General features: G+C 40.0%; 2 protein-coding genes across 12 annotated transcripts in view; one reads left to right on the top strand and one right to left on the bottom strand.

Moving 5' to 3' along the window:
- LOC124118796 (G surface protein, allelic form 156-like) overlaps positions 1–8,615 on the top strand; it is a 190,918-nt gene extending 182,303 nt beyond the window's left edge. For 10 of the 11 annotated variants that reach the window (XM_048386100.1, XM_048386092.1, XM_048386094.1 and 7 more), the window contains 6 exons: positions 594–712; positions 2,735–2,807; positions 3,636–3,769; positions 4,569–4,641; positions 5,591–5,712; positions 6,758–8,615. In XM_048386100.1, coding sequence (XP_048242057.1) covers positions 594–712; positions 2,735–2,807; positions 3,636–3,769; positions 4,569–4,641; positions 5,591–5,712; positions 6,758–6,837 — 601 coding nt within the window. In that variant the 3' untranslated portion in view covers positions 6,838–8,615. Of the gene's footprint in view, positions 1–593; positions 713–1,282; positions 1,321–2,734; positions 2,808–3,635; positions 3,770–4,568; positions 4,642–5,590; positions 5,713–6,757 lie in introns of those variants that run through there. The other variant, XM_048386095.1, reaches the window with a different exon arrangement.
- Positions 8,616–10,137: 1,522 nt separating this feature from the next.
- Positions 10,138–19,970, bottom strand: LOC124118798 (phospholipid phosphatase 1-like). Its single transcript, XM_046481096.2, has 6 exons — positions 19,814–19,970; positions 15,033–15,184; positions 13,635–13,909; positions 11,854–11,911; positions 11,010–11,186; positions 10,138–10,514 (listed from the first exon to the last, which is right to left on the bottom strand). Exons 1-6 carry the CDS (start codon positions 19,884–19,886, stop codon positions 10,440–10,442), a joined length of 810 nt encoding a protein of 269 aa, XP_046337052.1. The 5' UTR covers positions 19,887–19,970; the 3' UTR covers positions 10,138–10,439.

Raw genomic sequence — 19,970 nt, 5'->3', positions numbered from 1 at the left:
GCGTTGCCCAGCCATTGAGTAACAGAAATAACCAATACTACACACAATATAATCATCGTCCCGACGTTGTCCAGCCAATGAGTAACGGAAACAACCAACATTGTCCATTTTCATAATATATGACAGCAAAGAATTATGTTGGTACTCATTTGCAACAGCAACACACTATTGCTTGAGAAATGTGCTAGCCTCTTGTGGAAACAGTTAAAAAACCCATTATTATAACATTTTGATGAAATATTTAGAGATTATGACCTCTTTGAAGACATTATCAGTTCCTCTATCTCAGATACCCCAACACAGCAGGTAAGCGTCCAGGACCTGCATCACCTCGGGCTTTCCGTGACATTTAGCTAACAGACCTCCATGTCAGGAAAGACAAGATGGTTTATGAATGAGAACTGCAAAGAAACGCTATAAGGATCTTAATCGAAACGTCGCATCATATTAGAATAAAAAAGTTGTCATCTATAAAATATGTTGTCTTTACTGTTACTTACCAACTTCTAAAAATGACAATAAAACAGCTGAGGCCTTCATTTAACGGAAACAGGTTTCAAAGCGTTTCACCCCAAGACAATGTATGATTTCAGGGCTGGCTTGAACTACTTTGCTTGCCTCAGCGTTGCGACGGACGTCGGCTGTTCTGGAACCACCAACGCTGCACTTACGACAGCTTCCTTGGCAAAGATTACTACCATAAATGGCTGTGGTAGGTTTTATTTTGAAAGCGGAATTTCGTTATTAATAGATGGCCGACTTAATTTCATTTCGTTTTAACCATAAGGCATGCAAGTGTTCCAACTGAAAAAAAATAGTGTGGGAATTTTAGAGATCATAATAGTGACAGCGAAACATCTCACCTTTTTCTCTAAAAATGGACATCTCTGTCGTCAGAAGAAATACGGAAAACTTGAAAGCTCTGCAGCACCGCCAGCTGCTTGATATTTGTCATTACGAATTAATTCCCAAAGCGAATAATGTAAGGCGTCAGCAACCTGCATTCGTCAGGATAACTAGTACAGGTCCGTCCAAATCAAGTAAGTTTGTAAATGTACTAAAAGTTAAATGCCGTATAAGAAATCGAGGAAAATTGCTGCAATTTGTGAACAGTGACATGTCCATGAATTTGTTAGACAGGTCCGGACAGAATGCGTGTAATGTGTTCATAAGTATGTGTGTGTGCGTGTGTGTGCATGTGTGTGTGTGTTTATTTATGTGTGTAAATATATGCCTGTACGCCCTAGTTTATATGTGAGGGCAAAAGAGAGGCATTTTTCAGTTTGCTGAACAGATCATGAAATGTAAGTTAAGAATGATTTTGTTTATCATTTAACAGTAGTATGTAGTTTACTTACACATTGTAACATAAAATATGCACTTGCTAACAGTTATTCACACAGTTTATACGTGTATACAGATTCACACAGTTTTAATCTGCCATAACTAATGTCTTATATATATGACCAATATATATGATATATTATCGTCTCATGTTTGCTGCACCGGTAGTGAACCCAGTCTCAAATAAGGCCATGTTTTGCATATAGACGAGTTAACATATGCTTGTTAATGGGAATGGTGTCAAACCCTGGTTTGAATATGTTTTGTCATTGAAGGAAGGTCACTGACCCATAGGTAACGATGTATTACATACATGCGATAATACAACAGCATAATATTTGCAATAATCACCGAAATATGCATCCAACAATCAAAAGATAATTAAATCCTAACGTGACAGATAGTCACATAAACTGCTTGGCAAAAGAAAGTGTAAACTTGAAACTTGGATTTGGCCAAAACATAACAAACATTATAAAACGTAAATGGGCAGAAAACAGTCGTCGAAAGACTGCAAACGAAAGGTTCAAAACATAGCTACAACTATGATAGCCGTTTCTTGTTTGTTTCATTTTAAGCAACAATAAAACATGGGTGTATACTTTCCTTTGCCCGGCAGTTTTGTTTACTTAGCTGTAAATATTTTATATCTACTTTATGATATTAGCTCTAATTATAACAGTATAAACTTCTCTTTATGTATTACATAAAGGATATAACGTTGCATTACATAAAGGATATAACGTTGCATTACATGAAGGATATAACGTTGCATTACATGAAGGATATAACGTTGCATTACATAAAAGATATAAAGTTGCATTACATAAAGGATATAACGTTGCATTACATAAAGGATATAACGGTGCATTACATAAAGGATATAACGTTGCATTACATAAAGGATATAACGGTGCATTACATAAAGGATATAACGTCGCATTACATGAAGGATATAACGTTGCATGATTATATTTTTTTCTTTTTAAACTCTTTTGTATCCTTCTACATTTTAATTACTAAACCAACAACGTGCAGAGCTACGGTGATGTGCTTACCTCACAAAATGTTAAAATATATATTCAAAGCTTTCTCCACAGTTAATAGTAAAACGTATCAACACATTACTAATGTTGGAATGTTTATGACAATAATCATATCCTGGGATTGATCACACAATCGTCCTTCAGATAACAGTTCAAGTTTTAAATTTTCCCTAAAAAATAACTTAATATTTGAAATTTGAAATTCATTGAAAATAATATTGCAAGCGCTATTTTACCATAATTACCAAGTATATATTCACCATGTGACCTCAGTACACATGGTATGTTGTATAGTTGTATTCAGTACGTCATGTCTTCCATGTATACTACTTTCCATCCCCCAGCGCTGCCTGACACGTGTCAGTGTCAACAGACGTACACCACTAACGTCGCCGCTAATTCAACTCAAGACTGCAGGTACGTCTTCAACCCTACATGCAACATGACCTAGGTTTTATCTGTTTTTAGCAATAGTCCAGCTTTATCAGGACGGATGATGGCTTCACACATTGTACCCAAGAGTGGCATCGAACTCGTGCTTTCAGCATACGTGTGAACACTTTGACCACTAGGCCCCTAATTTTTTAACCAGGGGGATGTGGGTTTACCCCTTGCGAGTTCATCAAATATGAGTTGAGTACATCAGGGAGGATTGTATACATCCTGTCTCACATACTTCCATGGCAGTCTAGGGTCACTGGTCGCAGTACTTTTGATCGTCGGTTCGAATCCGTTTCGCCTGAATATTTTTCTAGGCTTGTCGGTACCATACCCGTGCTCGTTGGTTTAAACAATTGGTAAACGCCTAATTCCTGCATGGCTTTGGGTGATTTTACACCAGGAAGCTTACACGCCGTGATACCACTAACATAATGTTCAAATAAAATAAAAGCGACCATACCCTTTCCATATTCAAGTTTCTGCTAACGACTCGACTATTTCAACGTTATCAAACTCATACACTCTGATACACTGATAGGCATTGACAATGGCATTGTCGGCATTTACACGATTGTCTAAAAATTCTTAAACTCTTTTGAGATAAACATAATACATGATAATATCATCTGGTTGTGAGGGATAAGAATAGTAATAATTTGTTTACTCTAATCCGGACTGCGGTCTAAAACGGACACGCAAGTCCGCTGTCTTAACCGGACACACAAGTCCGCTTTAGACAATTTCCATTGTAGTTGTTGCTTTGAAAAGAACTCCTTTCACTAAACCTATCTTCACTGATTCTAGATATACGATGAATGCCCTGTCCTGCCTGTCTGCGACGACATCAAAAAGTTGTGACAATACGCAGACACAGTCAGAGGTTGCCAATGGATTTCAAACAAGGCTGGCCGGCCTAACGTCAGGGTCACCATCCTGCTGTACGTATGGCTCATACATGTGTTAATATGTTTTGTTAGGACACTTCGAGTTATTCTACACAGCAAATATAAAAAGATACAAATTTAATTGTGTGACTTTGTCATATGATGATTAAGACTGAATTCCCAATATATTTAAAGGTGAAAACTAACTGTAGTAACGGACCGGCCATTTGATAGTCTTGGGGGCCGGGCCATTTGATAGTCTTGGGGGCCCGGCCATTTGATAGTCTTGGGGGCAGGGGCTTTGTACGAAGACAAGATATGTTTTCAGCTACATATCTGCAGAACCAGATAATTATAATTAATATTTTTTCTTGCACAATGTATTTTTTTGGCAGATACTTTTTTCCACAGTTTAAAAAAAAAAATGTTTTAATCGTACTCTGGTACCATTTCTTTTTGTCGACAAAATCCCAGCACCCCACCTCCACACAGATGTTGTTGGGGGAGGGTGGTGGAGGTAATTGTAATGGGGGCGGGGGTGTTGGGAGGATGGCCGGGGGTGTCAGCCTGGATGAGTCGACTAGGAAAAAGCATGGTGACCAATCTGAAGCCCGCGACACCAGTCTTCACCCCTTTGTGACAAGACAAAACTTGCCATTGGGAGTTATTGCTTCTTAAAGCCTCCTCATGATATCAAAGACAAATAATATGCACGGAGAAGTTATCTCCCTTACACAATAAAGCCATTTGGCTGGAGCTATTAAATACACAATAATAACAGGAAAACCTGTAATATTACTGAGTAATTTATCTACACGTTTACACACGTATTGTTTTTTGTTTGTTTTGTTAGTCCAGACAGAGACCTGCAAGTGCCAGGTTGCGTATGCTACAAGCGACACCACGTCAACAGCAAACAAGTGCACGTACGTACATAGTCCACACCAAAGGAGACAAGTTTCAGCCAGGGCCTTAACATTGAAATTAGCAAACCAATTAAAGATGAGACAAAGTCTCTGCGTACTCCTGGTGTCATCACTGTTTTCAGTGATCCATTCATATAATTCTCCCTGGTTTGTATATTTTGCTATGTTTCGGTGGATAATTCTTTCTCTTTCATTGGCGCTTCTTGTATATTATATGGAGTTACATAACATATTTGTATGTTATAAACTATGTTATGTAACTCTGTTGTATGTGGGCATACTGTCTTTCACACAATAAAGAATTGAATTGAATATATTCTATGCTACTAGGTTGATACACATAATTCAGATCGAGGTATCAAACTAGCAAAATCATGTGTTAGGACTTGAAATCCGCTTGCTTGGGTTGTCGATTTGCCTAAGCCTAGTTCTACTTTAAGGGTTTTGCAAAAATATGCTTTAAAATGTTGTTCTGAATCGTGTTTGTCCGCACATCTGCCTCGTGGTCGATATAAATGTTCACTAGGAGAATCCTATGTAGAAAAGGTTAACGACGTTTAAGTGTATTGAGCGCACAAGTAAAATTAAGAGCTGTGGTGTACTATCCGACTTCAATCACATAGCGCTTCTGATAGCATCAGCTAATCGAAACATCTATTTTTTCTTACCTGTTTGTGTGGCTAAAATGAAACTAACAAGAAATAGTTATCCGATGGTGATTTATTTGATACGAGTTCATAGTTGTGTTTTATAAGTTTGCAATGTTTCAGCGATATTTTTTAGCCTTGTAACAGTTTTGATAACTGTCATTTTTTTTGTTCAAATCCAATATTCAAGTGTATACTTACTTTTGCCCGGCACTATACATGTCTCGTTATCATTATCATTGTCTCGTGATGTCCAACGCAGTGCTCTATGGGATGATTTTATCACTGCTGTATGTTTCCAGGGCTGGCAGAACGTTCAGCACGTGTCTCAGCAGTATACAGAATGACCAGGATGTAGGCTGTGATGACGTCACCCAGAAACAGTACCTGGTGCAAGGCCACGTCAGCCTCGTTCTACAAGCATGTAAGTGTATAGAGAAGAGCTTCAGCTTTTGGCTTGTGTTAAACAACTATTCGTTTAATCGTATACCGATAAATTTACCAATTTATTAACTTCTATGAGACTGCTTTCTGTAAACAGGAGCGAACAAAATGCTACCTGTTGTCTGAAGCATATTGATAAATATAAATCCTTTCTATGATTATTCTTTTTATTTTTTTATTTTTGATAATTATTAAATACAAACATTGTACAGTAGGAGCAGTACTAAATCAGATATATGGGACATATTACAGTGTATGAGTATTACTAAATAGTACACATAAAACATATATTGCTTTCATTATATTACAAATAATTGTCGACCCGTGAAGATCCGGGGTAGAACAGGTCTTCAGCAACCCATGCTTGCCGTAAAAGGCGACTATGCTTGTCTCAAAAGGCGACTAACGGGACCGAGTAATCAGGCCAGGCTCGCTGACTTGGTTGATGTATGTCATCGATCCCAATTGCGTGGATCGATGCTCATGATATCAATCACCGGATTGTCTGGTCCAGACCCGATTATTTACACCGCCGTCATATAGCTGGAATATTGCTGAGTGCGGCGTAAAACAACAAACCAAAACAAGAAAACAAGTAAGTGTCATGTATAAGTATGTATAATGACACGCCTGCAATACAAAATATATCGCGGAAAACTAAATTACATAAAAAACAAAACTCAACGACGGGTGGCCCAGTCGTCTAAGGCGACGCGATTCGCTTTGCCGATCGCGAGTTGCGTCCCTTGGGCTCTCCAGAAACCCATGATTGTGGGTTCGAATCCCGGTTCGCCCCGATTATGTTTCTACGTTTGTCAGCGCCAAACCCGTGCTCGTGGGTTTCGCCGAAGTGATAAACATCGGAGACCTGCATCACTTCGGGCTTTCTTCCACATTAAGCTGACACGCCGCGATATAACTAGAATAATGTTAAAAGGCGTTAAACCCAACTCACTCACTTCATTTGCCATTGGGTATATGCACCTACACTCTGAATCAGCTTCGTTTTGTTTTATCTTTGACAGGTCGCGGATGCTGCATTTCACATCCTTCAGTGGCAATCATACTCATCTTGGCAATCGCGACGTTGCTGTGGAAATACTAAACCGGAAGTGACGCCACATAGTTATCGGATATGCATTCTCATAAAGGACAATGGCAGTGATAATGGCCCCAGTATTGACTGATTGTACTTTTAACAATCGATTGTTTGTGAAGCAATTCATATTTTTACATTGGCACAAATGTTTACCATCTAAAAATGTGTGTATGGTAATATAATTACTCTAATTGAGAAGCACATTACTTCGGTCATTTTATTTATCCCAAAATAATAACGCAACTTTAGTTAATTTCGACGATGATCAGTGATCTAATATTGTTATTTCCTGTACCTCTTTTACAAAGAAAAATATCTTTTTTTATTTTCCTTTCGCGGTCTAATATGTGTGGTGTGGAAAAAAGTATTTGTGAAATAGTGTTAATTCTATTGTGTATTTGTATATAGTGACTGTAAAAATCCAACCTCGTGTGTAGATATACATATGTACAAAGTATATCATGTACTTTAACATGGAATTACCAAACCAATACATTAACAAATGACAAGTTACAATGGTAAAATATAGTATTTTTGCATTTATAAAACTTTATGTATCAAGACAAGAACATGCCAACTTAAAAAGATTTTTTTTTTCTATCAGTTTCAAATCTTTTCTTGAAAAACACGCCTTATGCACTCGTCTTGCTGCTGAGCATTAACGATGCGTGATAACTCCTAAAGCAGATGTATAGCTGTTCTCCTATATACACTTACCTAACCATCCGTCCAGAAGGTGAAGCTTCAGCAGTATTCTGTTCTGTGATACCGGCATGTATTGATGCAAGTCCAGCTGAGTCTGATGCTATTTGCATCTTTTAATGCTGCAAATATTTCCTCCGTTATGACCAATATACATTAATGTTCTACACATTTTCCAATCCGATCCGATGTTATATCCGTCCTGGGAATGTTACATATGTTATTAAGTTAATGTTATTTGTGTTTTAAAGTCGTATTGTGAACTATTTTCCTATTCATGTATTCAGAGAATGTCCAAGATTAAAAATAAGACTCCATAAGGGAGCGACCATTTCATATCCGATCGGAGGACTGGGACTGTCTGTGGTTTTATCGAAAAAATTAATTGTTCCAGAAAATTCTTGAAAACAATGATTATGCTTCGGACTGTTGAAAAAGAAAAATTGTCTGCCACAAAAATGACATTTTTGCCAAGTGTGTTTCTTAAATAAATCATTCAGGCTACCTCCAATATGAAATGGTCGGCACCTAAGTGAAAAAATGTTATTGAGATAAAGCCTTACGATCTCACAATAATGGTGTTAATATAATATGTCAATGAAACGAAGTGTATCAAAATAGTATGATCAATTTTCCAATGTGGAACTTTTGAGAAACAATAATAAACTTGTTTGGGAGTCAGGCGCTAGGGCTTTATGTCAAATACGAATTTTACCTGTAAACAATAGTCTGTAGAGAGAAGCCTTACACCCGTGACTGTTGCAATGTTTGCTGATAGATTAGCAACTTCCAAAGGGTTGATTAAAACAAATGCAAATTTAAAAATGAACATATTAAATCCATTTAAATGATTATGGAATCATTCTTTTGAAATTAATTGTATCGTGATTAAAGTTAATTTTGTAATTAAATTATTCATATGTACGTTGTTGTTGGTACGTTACGATGTACATCCCCGGTAAACGTGTTAACAGCTTTAACACTGACATTCCATATATTATACTGTGGCAGTCTCGAATGACGTGATCACTGAGGCAGTCATTGTTGCAATGTTTTCATTCAAATAAACTTTCTCTTTCATATATCAGAGGTTTGTTGTTATTAGTGGACCGTCTCCGTGGTTTAGTGGATAGGGCATCTATGCGGAGACCGGAAGGTCGGTGTTCGATCCCCTGTCCGCGTCTTACGTTTAAAGACGGTATTTGCTGTTACCCTGCCTGGCCTCAGCATTGAGGAGTTGGTATTATGTGTCTAAGTGGAGTATCCATGTTAAAATTGCATATCAGTGGTAAGCGCTCAAATTACCTTTCTCTTTCATATATTAGTGAGGCGGTCGGGTAGCCTAGTGGTTAAAGCGTTCGCTCTTGACGCCGAAGACCCGGTTCGATTCCCGACATGCGTACAATGTGTGAAGCCCATTTCTGGTGTCCCCCGCCGTGATATTGCTGGAATATTGCTAAAAGCGGCGTAAAACCATACTCACTCACTCACTCACCCATATATCAGTGGTCAGTAGTTAAAAGTAATAGTACTCCTAGTAACCATGCGATCCCAATTAGTCGTGTTGGGGCGATTACGTTGCCTGTAGGCTTGTGTCCATTGATCGAACTGTCGCTGTTATGTGTCTAGGTTTGTCAACACCATACCCCTGCTTTTGGGTTTCACCGAAGTGGTAAACGTCTAATGCTTGCATCACATCGGACGTTCCTCCCACATTCCCACATCATGATGAGACGCCGCGATATAGTAGTGTCTGGAATACTGTTAAAAGCGTTAAACCCAACTCACTCGAATAATCTTGTCTGGTCCAGACTCGATTTATTTACAGACCGCCGTCATGTAGTTGAAATATTGCTATATTGCGTCGATCCACACAATTTGGATACGATGACATGCATCAACAAAGTCAGCGATCCCGTTAGTCGCCTCTTACAACAAGCATAGTCACCCTTTATGTCAAGCATGTGTTGCTGAAGACCTATTCTAACCCGGATCTTCACGGGCTAAAAAGTTTTATAAAGTAACTTATTTCCCAAATGTTACTTAACAGTGTTTTCTGATTTGATCACATTGCCCAAGCTACCGTTTGGTAATTTATTGACACGTATTTTCCGAAATTCTGCATGCACTTTATACGTGATTTTCGGAGAAATAGGGTGTAAAAAGGATGGGATTCTTTCGGTAAAACGTCTACTGTTGCATGTGTAATTTTCGATATGCCACGTCTAAACCCTGCAACTCGAAATAATCCCATCGGTCATATAGGTGAAATTCTCCAACGTCACCAGCTTCTCGTTATCGACCCTCAAAGAGAGATTTTCAGCAAGACAACGTCCGACCACATGTTTCACGTGTCACTCTTGATAACCTACTGAATTAGAATATTATTGCGGCGTATGTTTGATGCGGGTATCATAGTTGTGTTTTGGACCTTAAGTTTGCTGCGACTGTTTTCAGCCAAGTAGCGTTTTGATAACATGTGTAATCGTTTGGCCAAATCAAGTGTATACCGCCTCTTGCCCGGGAGTTTCTTATTGCAATATTTCTACTGTAGGTAGTGAAGGTTTGGGAAACACCAAGGAAAAGAACTGGAAAAAAAGGATGGAGGAGAAAAAGAAAAGATTCGTCACCTCACGGCAGACTTTAATCTCATAAACACACAAGAAGGAAATGGGAGGGAAAATGTTTCATTTGCGGTTTACTCAGAGGTTGAGATATAAATGAATATATTATGACAAATGTGAAATGTAGAAATTCTTTAGTTAATTTGAAATATATGTAATACCTGATCCGTAACATTTAAATACATTCAAATTCAAGAACTTATATATAGTTTTCCTTGTAGATACGTCGCCCATGCCTCTGACATATTCATGGTCGAGATGGTTTCGTTCTTAGTGCCAAGGTTACAATTTTGCGACAACTGGTATATCACCTCCCGGCTTGTCTGACGCTGATCGCAGCTTCGCAACGAAAATGCTCTGTAAGATAAAATAAAATACAAGCATCAAAGTTTTGCTCAAACTAAAACTAAATGTTATGAAAATGATGTAAGATGCAATTAGTCGTTAATTAGTGTAATCATTATATATCATCACGTGAAGAATATAAATGATATTGAATGAATATAATCGAGTTTGTTCAGACATATGTGAGTGTGTGAGAGCACGCGCGGCGACCCAATCAGTCAATCTCATCCTCGTTGTTCGGCTCTAACGACGCGCATGGGTACTTGGGAAATATTTTCCCCAGGAATCCCCACGGGTCTATGGTTCGAATCCAAGATTCGTTTCGATTATGACTCTTGGTTTGTCAGCACCATACCCGTGTGTAGATCTGTGACGAATTTGGTTTTCTCCCGAAGTAAGCTGACATGCTGTAATATAACTGAAATATTGTTAACCCCCACCACCCACACACCCCTCACTGAATGTAAAATATGACAAGTATGACGTTACAAGTACTATTTCACTCACCAAGGTAACAGCAACAGAAGCCCCAAGAAAAGCGCCAAATATGACGTCACCAGGATGGTGCCAGTAGTCGAAGACACGTGACAGGGAGATGTAGAAAGCCACGCTCAGCACCAGAGCCATGGCAAACGGTTTTAGGAGACTTGGGCCTGATTTTGGTAACCGGGCGTACAGGAACACCTGTAAGAACATCATCAACTGTTAAGTAGGTTCCCGTCGTCTATCTTTAAAATTTCTACTTTGCCCGGATAGCCGAACGTCGGATACCAGCGACAAACCTAAAACACACACACACACACACACACACACACACACACACACACACACACACACACACACACACACCTCCCACCTGCACGACGCGCAAAAATGTACGACATTCATAGTAGTTGAAATAGGAATGATTGTAGCGAAAGGAGTACCTAAAGGTGTGGACCGATAACAAGCAATCAAATGGCAAGAATGACTGAGAACTGGGTGGGGCTACAAATAGCTATAGGACGTTGGCAGCATCTTCGCAGAAAGACACAGTCTTGTTATTAAAATTGATTGATAATGAATTTCATGTCACATTAAATGTCCATGATATAAAAAATGAAAAAATATTATATACCAAGATGATATATTGCTAAGTGTACATTCAATTCATTTCGTGTTTTAATGTATGAAAGTCGCACCTCCGTTGTAGTGTACCTAATGAAGTTCTATAAACTAGCGTTATTATTAAGAAAATCACTTTTTTAATAATGCCCTTTCAACTTTTAAATGGCATGTACCTCTATTGCCTACTGTAAAGATATAAGCCTTTGCATGTGGGCAAACCCCTTGGGTAATAAGCATAACATACCGCAAAATATGTCATCCCGAAGAAGGAAATCGATGCATGTCCGGATGGGAAAGACACTCTGCAGAAATATGATATAAATATAAATACAAATACATATATAATAATTCTTTATATACAAATATCACTCGAGTTACCATTGTCAGGACCCGTGAAGATTCCGGGGTAGAATAGGTCTTCAGCAACCCATGCATGCCGTAAAAGGTGACTCTGCTTGTCGCAAAAGGCGACTAACGGGATCGGCTGGTCAGGCTCGCTGACTTGGTTGATGCATGTCATCGATCCCAATTGCGTGGATCGATGCTAATGATATTAATCACTGGATTGCCTGGTCCAGGCTCGATTATTTACAGACCGCCGTCATACAGCTGGAATATTGCTGAGTGCGGCGTTAAACAATAAACAAACAAACAAACCATTGTCAGGTTTGGTATGCACGACATTTGTCAGTCACCGTGAATACACACGACTGCTATACATTGTTATAGTGGCGTCTGTCAATTTATTCCGCCTATTTGGATCAGCCAATCAAATGATGTGTGAACTTAATGCGAACCCTCCTGAAGTAGAGCAGATGACCGCAAAGTGTTGAAACTTGTTGCAAGAAAATATAAAACGTCAACGCCCGAGAAAAACCAATCTCAATTATCCGACGAAACCGATTCCTTTGGGTGTAAATGGGCAAGTAGCGGAGACAACTGTACGTATGGATTACTGAAAATCAGTGATGACCACGAGGCGTGTTCAGGAGGGCGGGCGCTCGTGATATTAAGCGAGCGCGCGCGCTGTTGAACGCGACTGACCGCGCGAGCGCACGCGTGTACTCGCGATCCAGCGCGGGAGGTAGTTCGCCTCGCCATTCAAGATGGCTTCCAACATTGCCCGAAAGATGGAACTTGCAACAAATACTACCTTTTTTAGACCCGTGAAGATCCGGGTAGAATAGGTCTTCAGCAACCCATGCTTTAAAATGCGACTATGCTTGTCGTAAGAGGCGACTAACGGGATCGGGTGGTCAGGCTCGGTTGAAGCATGTCATCGTATCCCAATTGCGTTGATCGATGCTCATGATATCAATCACTGGATTGTCTGGTCCAGACTCGATTATTTACAGACCGCCGGCATACAGCTGGAATATTGCTGAGTGTGGCGTCAAACAACCAACCAACCAACCAACCAACCAACTTACCTTTTTAAGCAAATCGTATGAGTGTCAGGTGCTACTCTATGGTAGGTCAGGGCATGCTTACCCCAGTGTCATCACTGATTTGTAATGATCCATTCATATATTTTTCACCAGTATTTTGCCTTGTACGTCTAGTGGAATCTGTTTCTTCAGATAATCGAAACTGGTTATTCTCTGGCGTTCTATATTACAGAAACCAAAACCATGGCAACTTGTGAAAGCACGTTCACTACCTTTACAACAGAATCTTAGTATCAGTATGTAGAGATATTGTGTTAGAGTCTTGTTGTTGGAGGGATACTTATATACACTTGGGTACACCGTACACAATTCGACCCACGAGAAGGTCCGGGTTAGAATTGGTCTTCAGCAACCCATTCTTATCGAACGGGATCGGGTGGTCAGGCTCGCTGACTGCATATCATCATATCGATACTCATGATGTCAATCACTGGATTGTCTGGTCACGCCTAGATTATTTACAGGTCGCCGTCACATACAAATGTAGGTGGAGTATTGCTGAGTCCGGCGTTAAACAACAAACAGACACAATGCCAGTGTTGACTGAGGAAGCATACTGTCGCGCCGCAATACTCACCTGGCTTCTGATATTGCCTGAGTATCGGATCCTTGACAGGTATAGTCCTGGGTATATCCCCCCGCGCAGACGGTGCTCAGGTTGGGCTGACACACGGAAATAAAGTGCGGCCTGAGACGCCCGATGCTGAACTTCCCGATGTCGGTGATGAGGAAGGTGAGGGCCCAACCAAACAGGAACACAAGGGCAGCGTCATAGACGCCTCTCAGCGCCGCTTGGCCGGTCATGGCTCCACGCAGTTTATAAACTTTGAAAAGTACGTCCCAAATTACCATCTGCGAAAGTTGAAGGTTAGACTTGATCTCACATACATACGTTTTTGAGTTTCTTAACTGGACTGTGTGTTATTCAGTATAATCAACATGAATTGTTTGACAGGCATTCCTTAGAAGTTGTCGGTTGACGAAGTAGAGATTACTCATGGAAAACAACTTTTGTTTTACTGTAATAGCGACGTGTCAGTATAGGTCGTCGTACCGTTGTCAAGAGTGCAAAACAACAAGGATTGTTTAATTCTTCTAATGAATGCATCACCAAGTCCTTCCGGATATTTAAATTAGCCAAGGTCAAATATAAATCTTTCATTTGACTGAGAATACTACATGATAATAACTGACTTAAACAAATTTGAGTGAGTATGAATTTACGCTGATTTCAGCAATATTCCAGCAAGATTACGGTGTGGACTCCAGAAGTGGGCTTCACACATTGTGCACATGTGTGGAATCGAACTCGGACCTTCGGCGTGGCAAACAAACGCTTTAACCACTAGGCTACCCCACCGCCCCACTAGAGACGTTCAGCGTTCATGTTTCAAAAATGAAGTCAAATCCCATTTTCGTTATTTCAAGTTCGTTTTTAAAAATGGCTTGCTCCTTATAATATTCCTTGCATGAGTGAGTGAGTGAGTGAGTGAGTGGATGTTGGTTTACGTCGTAGTCAGCAATATATACTCTAAATTACGACGGCGTTTCCATACTTCCTGGGTCAGGCAAACTAGTGGGTGATAACATGGGCATCATGTCAACGGTGCACGGTAACAAGCAATCAGCCGAGTGACAGCGCCTGACCACCCAAACCACTATTGTCAGCTCTCACAACAAACATGAGGCACCATGAACATCTTCTTCTTCAGAATCCCAACGGGACGAATTGGTTTGATTCCCAGATTATGATCCTTGGGTTTTAAGTAGCATAGATGTTCGTATGGCCTTGAGTGGGATGTGTAGAAGACCTGTTTCACACTGATTTCCCATCTTCATGAAGCTGTCAGGCCGTGATATAACTGAATTACTGTTCAAAGCGGCGTGAAACCCAACTCACTCACTTCCCTGCTGATGCATTTTAACTTCAGTTAGAGGCAGTACCTTGAACTGTTCACGTTTGTGGGTATCTTACCACTACGAGAGGTATAGCCAGCGACACTATCATCAACAGCGTCACCGATATCGTGCTTTTTTTGTACGGGTACTTGATAGTGTCATCATCACAGAAGAAGCCTTGCTGGAACGGAACACCATACTTCTCAAGGATCCCGAGAAAGAGTAACACTGCAAATGAAAAACGTTCTAATTGAAGTATTCAGGCAATCTCACGTCTTCTTATTCAGATACATGTATATAAATAGAAACAACAAAACCATTTCCATGATCATAAGAAATCTCTGCTGAAAGGAGATTCCGATGTACGATCCCGACTGTATCATAAGCATGTGTTTATGAATCACCATCAAACAGTAATAAATATACAAAGTTGTCGCGAAAAGGTGAGCACTCGTCACAAATACATGCAAAGACAAGTCAAGTGTTCACCTGAAAAACACGGGAATATATGGTCAAAATTGGGAATTGCATAGGACATCATTTTGGTCACTGATGCGTCAAATTAGGAAATATCCTCCATATGTCTTCCATTACAAGCTTTGAAAGCTTTACTGAAGCCTTGTACATACTGTAATCCTGTTATAACACCTTTTGAGCAAGAGTCGCATGACGCTCTTTGAAATCTTCGTACAAAGAGAATTCTCGATAGTACCTCAAATTTTGTGAGATGCTGCACCTGCTTGATAAAGGCGAAGTTGAAGTTACGAGCAGAGAAATGACAATATGTAACAGAAACAGGACACTTGACTACCTGCTTAATAACCTGATTACACATGAAAATAGGCCTTAAATATGAGTGTGTGATCTGTTCTGATTGGTTGAAAAACGTTGTTAAATGGGACTGAATCACGGAAATCTTTGGACTTTTCAATGTGTATGAATACTATTTCTCACTCCCAAATTGCTAAACAAATGTTTGGGAATTAAATTCATATAAAGTTTGATCAATAATTATGTTGGCAACTTCAGTTTAGTTGAGTTTTCTTTTGCATTCTACTAAAGTACTGTCGGAAATGATAGAAAAATGCTTTTTGCCTGTTGAAAAAGGATATAATTTTTCACAGACTGTTGTTATTGAAATATCGAGTAACTACCGATCGACCTACCTGTGGTTTGAAGTACTTCAGTCGCAAGGAGTCGTATCGACAAGTTTACAGGAGTCAAATTCGAACGAAAACAGTAAGTTCTCATTCATTCTAAGTCCAATGATGACACACTAAAACGGACTATAGAAATATGCGCACGTGACTCCGTTATAATGATAATAATGTAGTCTTCATAAAACATCTAATCCACACCTAAAAATCATTTGGAGAAAATTCTAGATGTGCATCTTCTAAAATGATAAAATGACACTGCGTTTGCTTTGTCAACGTTGCTCCCATGATGCATATTACATTACACTTGCATCGCCATGGCCATGGTACATGACATGGAGTCTGTTCTAGGAAATGCATACAAGTGCTTTATACTTTAGAGAGATGGAGAGAAAACATTTATTAATTTTGATAGGGTCAATTTCCGAACCAACCAAGCTATGGAGTTTTCAATTCATTCATGATAAATAAAACCAAACAGGTGTAGGGGTGGTCTCCGGGACAAAACCGGGACGTTAAAGGATATTAGACAGCTTTGTTACAGGGTGATAAGGCGTATAGTGTACAAGCTTTACGAGCAGAAGGTAACCCTGACTTGTCGTAGAATTTGGGACGAAATTAAAGATACAATTAATGTTTCCCGGACTGACTATTGCTTTCCAAGAGATGGGATTTCGATACACCGCGCCTGCGATGACCGAACAGTTTTAAGGGGGAAATATTCCATCCTGTCTATGGGGTCACATTATCTCCGGAACATTCATAACTATCACAGTCAGGTTGTCCAGATAATTTTCCTTGATGAATCATTCCACTCACTACATGTGGCTATCGGCAGATGGACACAAAGCACCCATAGACCATCAGGCAAAATAACCTTGTCATTGTTTTGCTCGCCGCAACCCATGAAATGAGGCTTATTGATGGATGTGTGCTAGTTTTCGAGTCGAAAATGAAAACTGGTGAATTTGTTAAAGACATTATAGGAGGTGATGTGTTCATAGAATAGAGTTATAGCCCATTTTAAACGACGTCAGTGTCATTGTCATGGATAACGCCAGTTAATATAACGTATCACATACTGTCGCCCCTACTATGAGTAGTCTGAAGGCGACCATACAGGAATACATGACATTGTCGACTTCAGACCATCTGAAACGAAAGTTCAACTCATGAAGAAAAATTCGGCTGAATAACAATCTCATTAAAATCAGATCTTAGTTCTAAACTTATCGCTAAACCAAGATCTGAGGACATCCCATTACGGGTCACGTCAGAACGACCTTTCATCCGACCAATCAAAGCGTCGCTTACCAGATCATGAAAGTGGCAGTCGGAATGTGTTTTCTAATCATGCAACCTCGGAAATATGAACACGAGGTATTCCTAACGATTGTAACGGCCCGTACGACTGATTCCGTCAAAATTATCGCCTATCTCTCGCTTCCGTGGTATAAACATTTGAACGGAGGAGGCGTTGTACAGTACGTGGGGAGCACTGCCATACAATCTCAACCATATATTAGACATTCCGGAATGTTCGTTTGTTCAGTTTTCAATATTTGAATCGAGAACTGTGTCAACATATGTTTCAAGCGTAGTCTGAAATGGAAGTCGCCAGGTTGAAACGAGTGCCGTAAAGCTCGAGAAAGCTGCTTTCTAATTGGCTGATGTCGACTTCTTGTCAGTCATTTCAAGTTCGCGAATGTTCGTTCTGACGTGACCCGTCATGGGATGTCCTCAGATCTTTGTTTATCGGCAGCCATAACTTAGATCTGATTTTGATGAGATTGGCTGAATAGGAAACCTGCTGGCGGCACAACACGGGCACGTGGTCTCACGCACGCCAGTCAGACATTGTGAGCTCAACACTGCTGTTCCTATCTTGGCTATGCGTAAAGAGTTCGTGGCAAGACATAACACAACATTCAATTGTACAGATTCATATACGTCATCAGCGGAGATAGATGCTACCTCAAGAAACCACCTGTAGAACAACAAATACCTCAACCTTCCAATACTACTCCCGTTTCATAGCTTTTAACTGGTCCATCATGTTTCCAAGTAAATATAATGCTGTACATATCCACAATTGCTACCCCATCAACGCACATTTCAATCAAGTACAATAACAGCAATATTTTGAGACCCACCCCAACTCGGGTGACATTTGCACCTGTCAGAACGCACGGGGCGGTGTGAGGTCATCACCTCGAGACAGGTGTTAGGTTATAGGCCGTTTCATACATGCATGACAACACACGAATAATTAAGTACATTTTCCGGGTAAACACAAGGTCAGTTAGGACAGGCAAGATTAGGTCAATTTGCGTTATTTTGATATATGTTCTTCTTATAGTCCTATCACTTGTATTTATTAGATGAAGCCAGAAATGCATTTATCTAGCATTTCCGACAGTACTTTAACCTGGCAGGTTGTCACGGAAACATATGACGTCATCCATGTTATTACCGACGGAGTAAGGAGGCAGGTGGTAAGATATTAAAACTCTATGTCACACGTGTGCCGTGCAAGGTTGACCTCGTTTTATTCATTTTCATGGGATAACCGGTCGTGGATAGAGGTCATGTTTCCACTGTACAAGTTATATATATATATCTTAACGGAGATATACTACAGGCATATAATCAAGCTTTATCCATTTGTCATGTCCATAAATAGATCGAGGTTTTGAGGACGACGCCTTTGAACGTGATATGCTCCCAATGACTTGATAAATGTCTGATCACTTTGAGCTGTCCTCCCAGATCAAGCTGTGTGAACGTTTATGTTAACGTAAGAGGATAATCTAATTAATATCTGTTCTTCTGCCATCAGTTGCAAACTTTTATGCGTCTATACATAGTTGAGCTGACGTGGTTTTCTTTTGGTTTCAAAAAGACAAATTTGTGTGTACAAATTAAATCAAACACATGTAGCTTCAAGCGAAAATTTTCGGTGAAGTAAATCTCTTCTCATTCAACTTTGATTGGAAAACAACCTGTTTTGTGTTGAAAGTCGTCATCAGACGAATATGTGTACCTTACACAATTTACATACTATATTTACACACCTAAGTTGATTTTCATGTGAACGCATAGTAAATTTACATATACACACGTATGTATAGTTACACCTGTGCAAAATTACTTACGTTAGTATATGTTGTGCATGTGAACGGGGTATGAGACCATCATGATTGCCCTGTACTAAATGGCAAGGAAAGGATGTACAGTCAAGACGTCCAGGAAGCCGAACCATGTTGATTGTTTAGCGGGGATGTGGGAGTGTGATTGACCGACCGTAGGTCCGAGATTCAGAGAGCGTCTTGGTTTGACATTTTACGAGTTCTTACTGCTGTACTGCGTACTTAAAACTGCGGGGGCGGTCGGGTAGCCTAGTGGTTAAAGCGTTCGCTCGCCACGCCGAAGAGCCAGGTTCGATTCCCGACATGGGTACAATGTGTGAAGCCCATTTCTGGTGTCCCCCGCTGTGATATTGCTAGAATATTGCTAAAAGCGGTGTAAAATCAAACTCACTCACTCACTCACTCACTTTTGTTGCTTGCCACCACACAGCAGTAATCGATACATGCGTCATATGATATTGTCCCCGCCTGTCCAGTGCATCACTGTAAGTATCTGTTTAACACATGACCATTACTATCCAACTTCTACAATAAAGTCTACTGCCACTTACCGAGTAATGTTATTACGACATCTCCAACGAATTTGATGACGTTGATGACCCTGCAACCTCGTCCCGAATCCATGGCGTCCACTCGTCCCTAACCGTGGCGGCGTTCCTGGCTGTGCTGTTTATGTTAACAGATCAGCCACAACAGGAACAGTTATCA

Source organism: Haliotis rufescens, unplaced genomic scaffold, assembly GCF_023055435.1.
Source record: "Haliotis rufescens isolate VD_foot unplaced genomic scaffold, xgHalRufe1.0.p SCAF_6, whole genome shotgun sequence".
In the NCBI taxonomy this organism is placed as follows: Eukaryota; Metazoa; Mollusca; class Gastropoda; order Lepetellida; family Haliotidae; genus Haliotis; species Haliotis rufescens.
Note: the sequence above shows the minus strand (reverse complement) of the source record. Positions and strands in the feature narration are given on the sequence as shown.

What these genes read in the sequence shown, in the direction of transcription:
- LOC124118798 (XM_046481096.2), bottom strand. Translation starts at nt 19,886, where the DNA reads ATGGATTCGGGACGAGGTTGCAGGGTCATCAACGTCATCAAATTCGTT. An exon ending in TGGCTATACCTCTCGTAGTG is followed by an intron (nt 13,910 to 15,032) that starts GTAAGATACCCA and finishes CAACTTTCGCAG; the next exon opens with ATGGTAATTTGGGACGTACT. An exon ending in TCGGGATGACATATTTTGCG is followed by an intron (nt 11,187 to 11,853) that starts GTATGTTATGCT and finishes ATGTTCTTACAG; the next exon opens with GTGTTCCTGTACGCCCGGTT.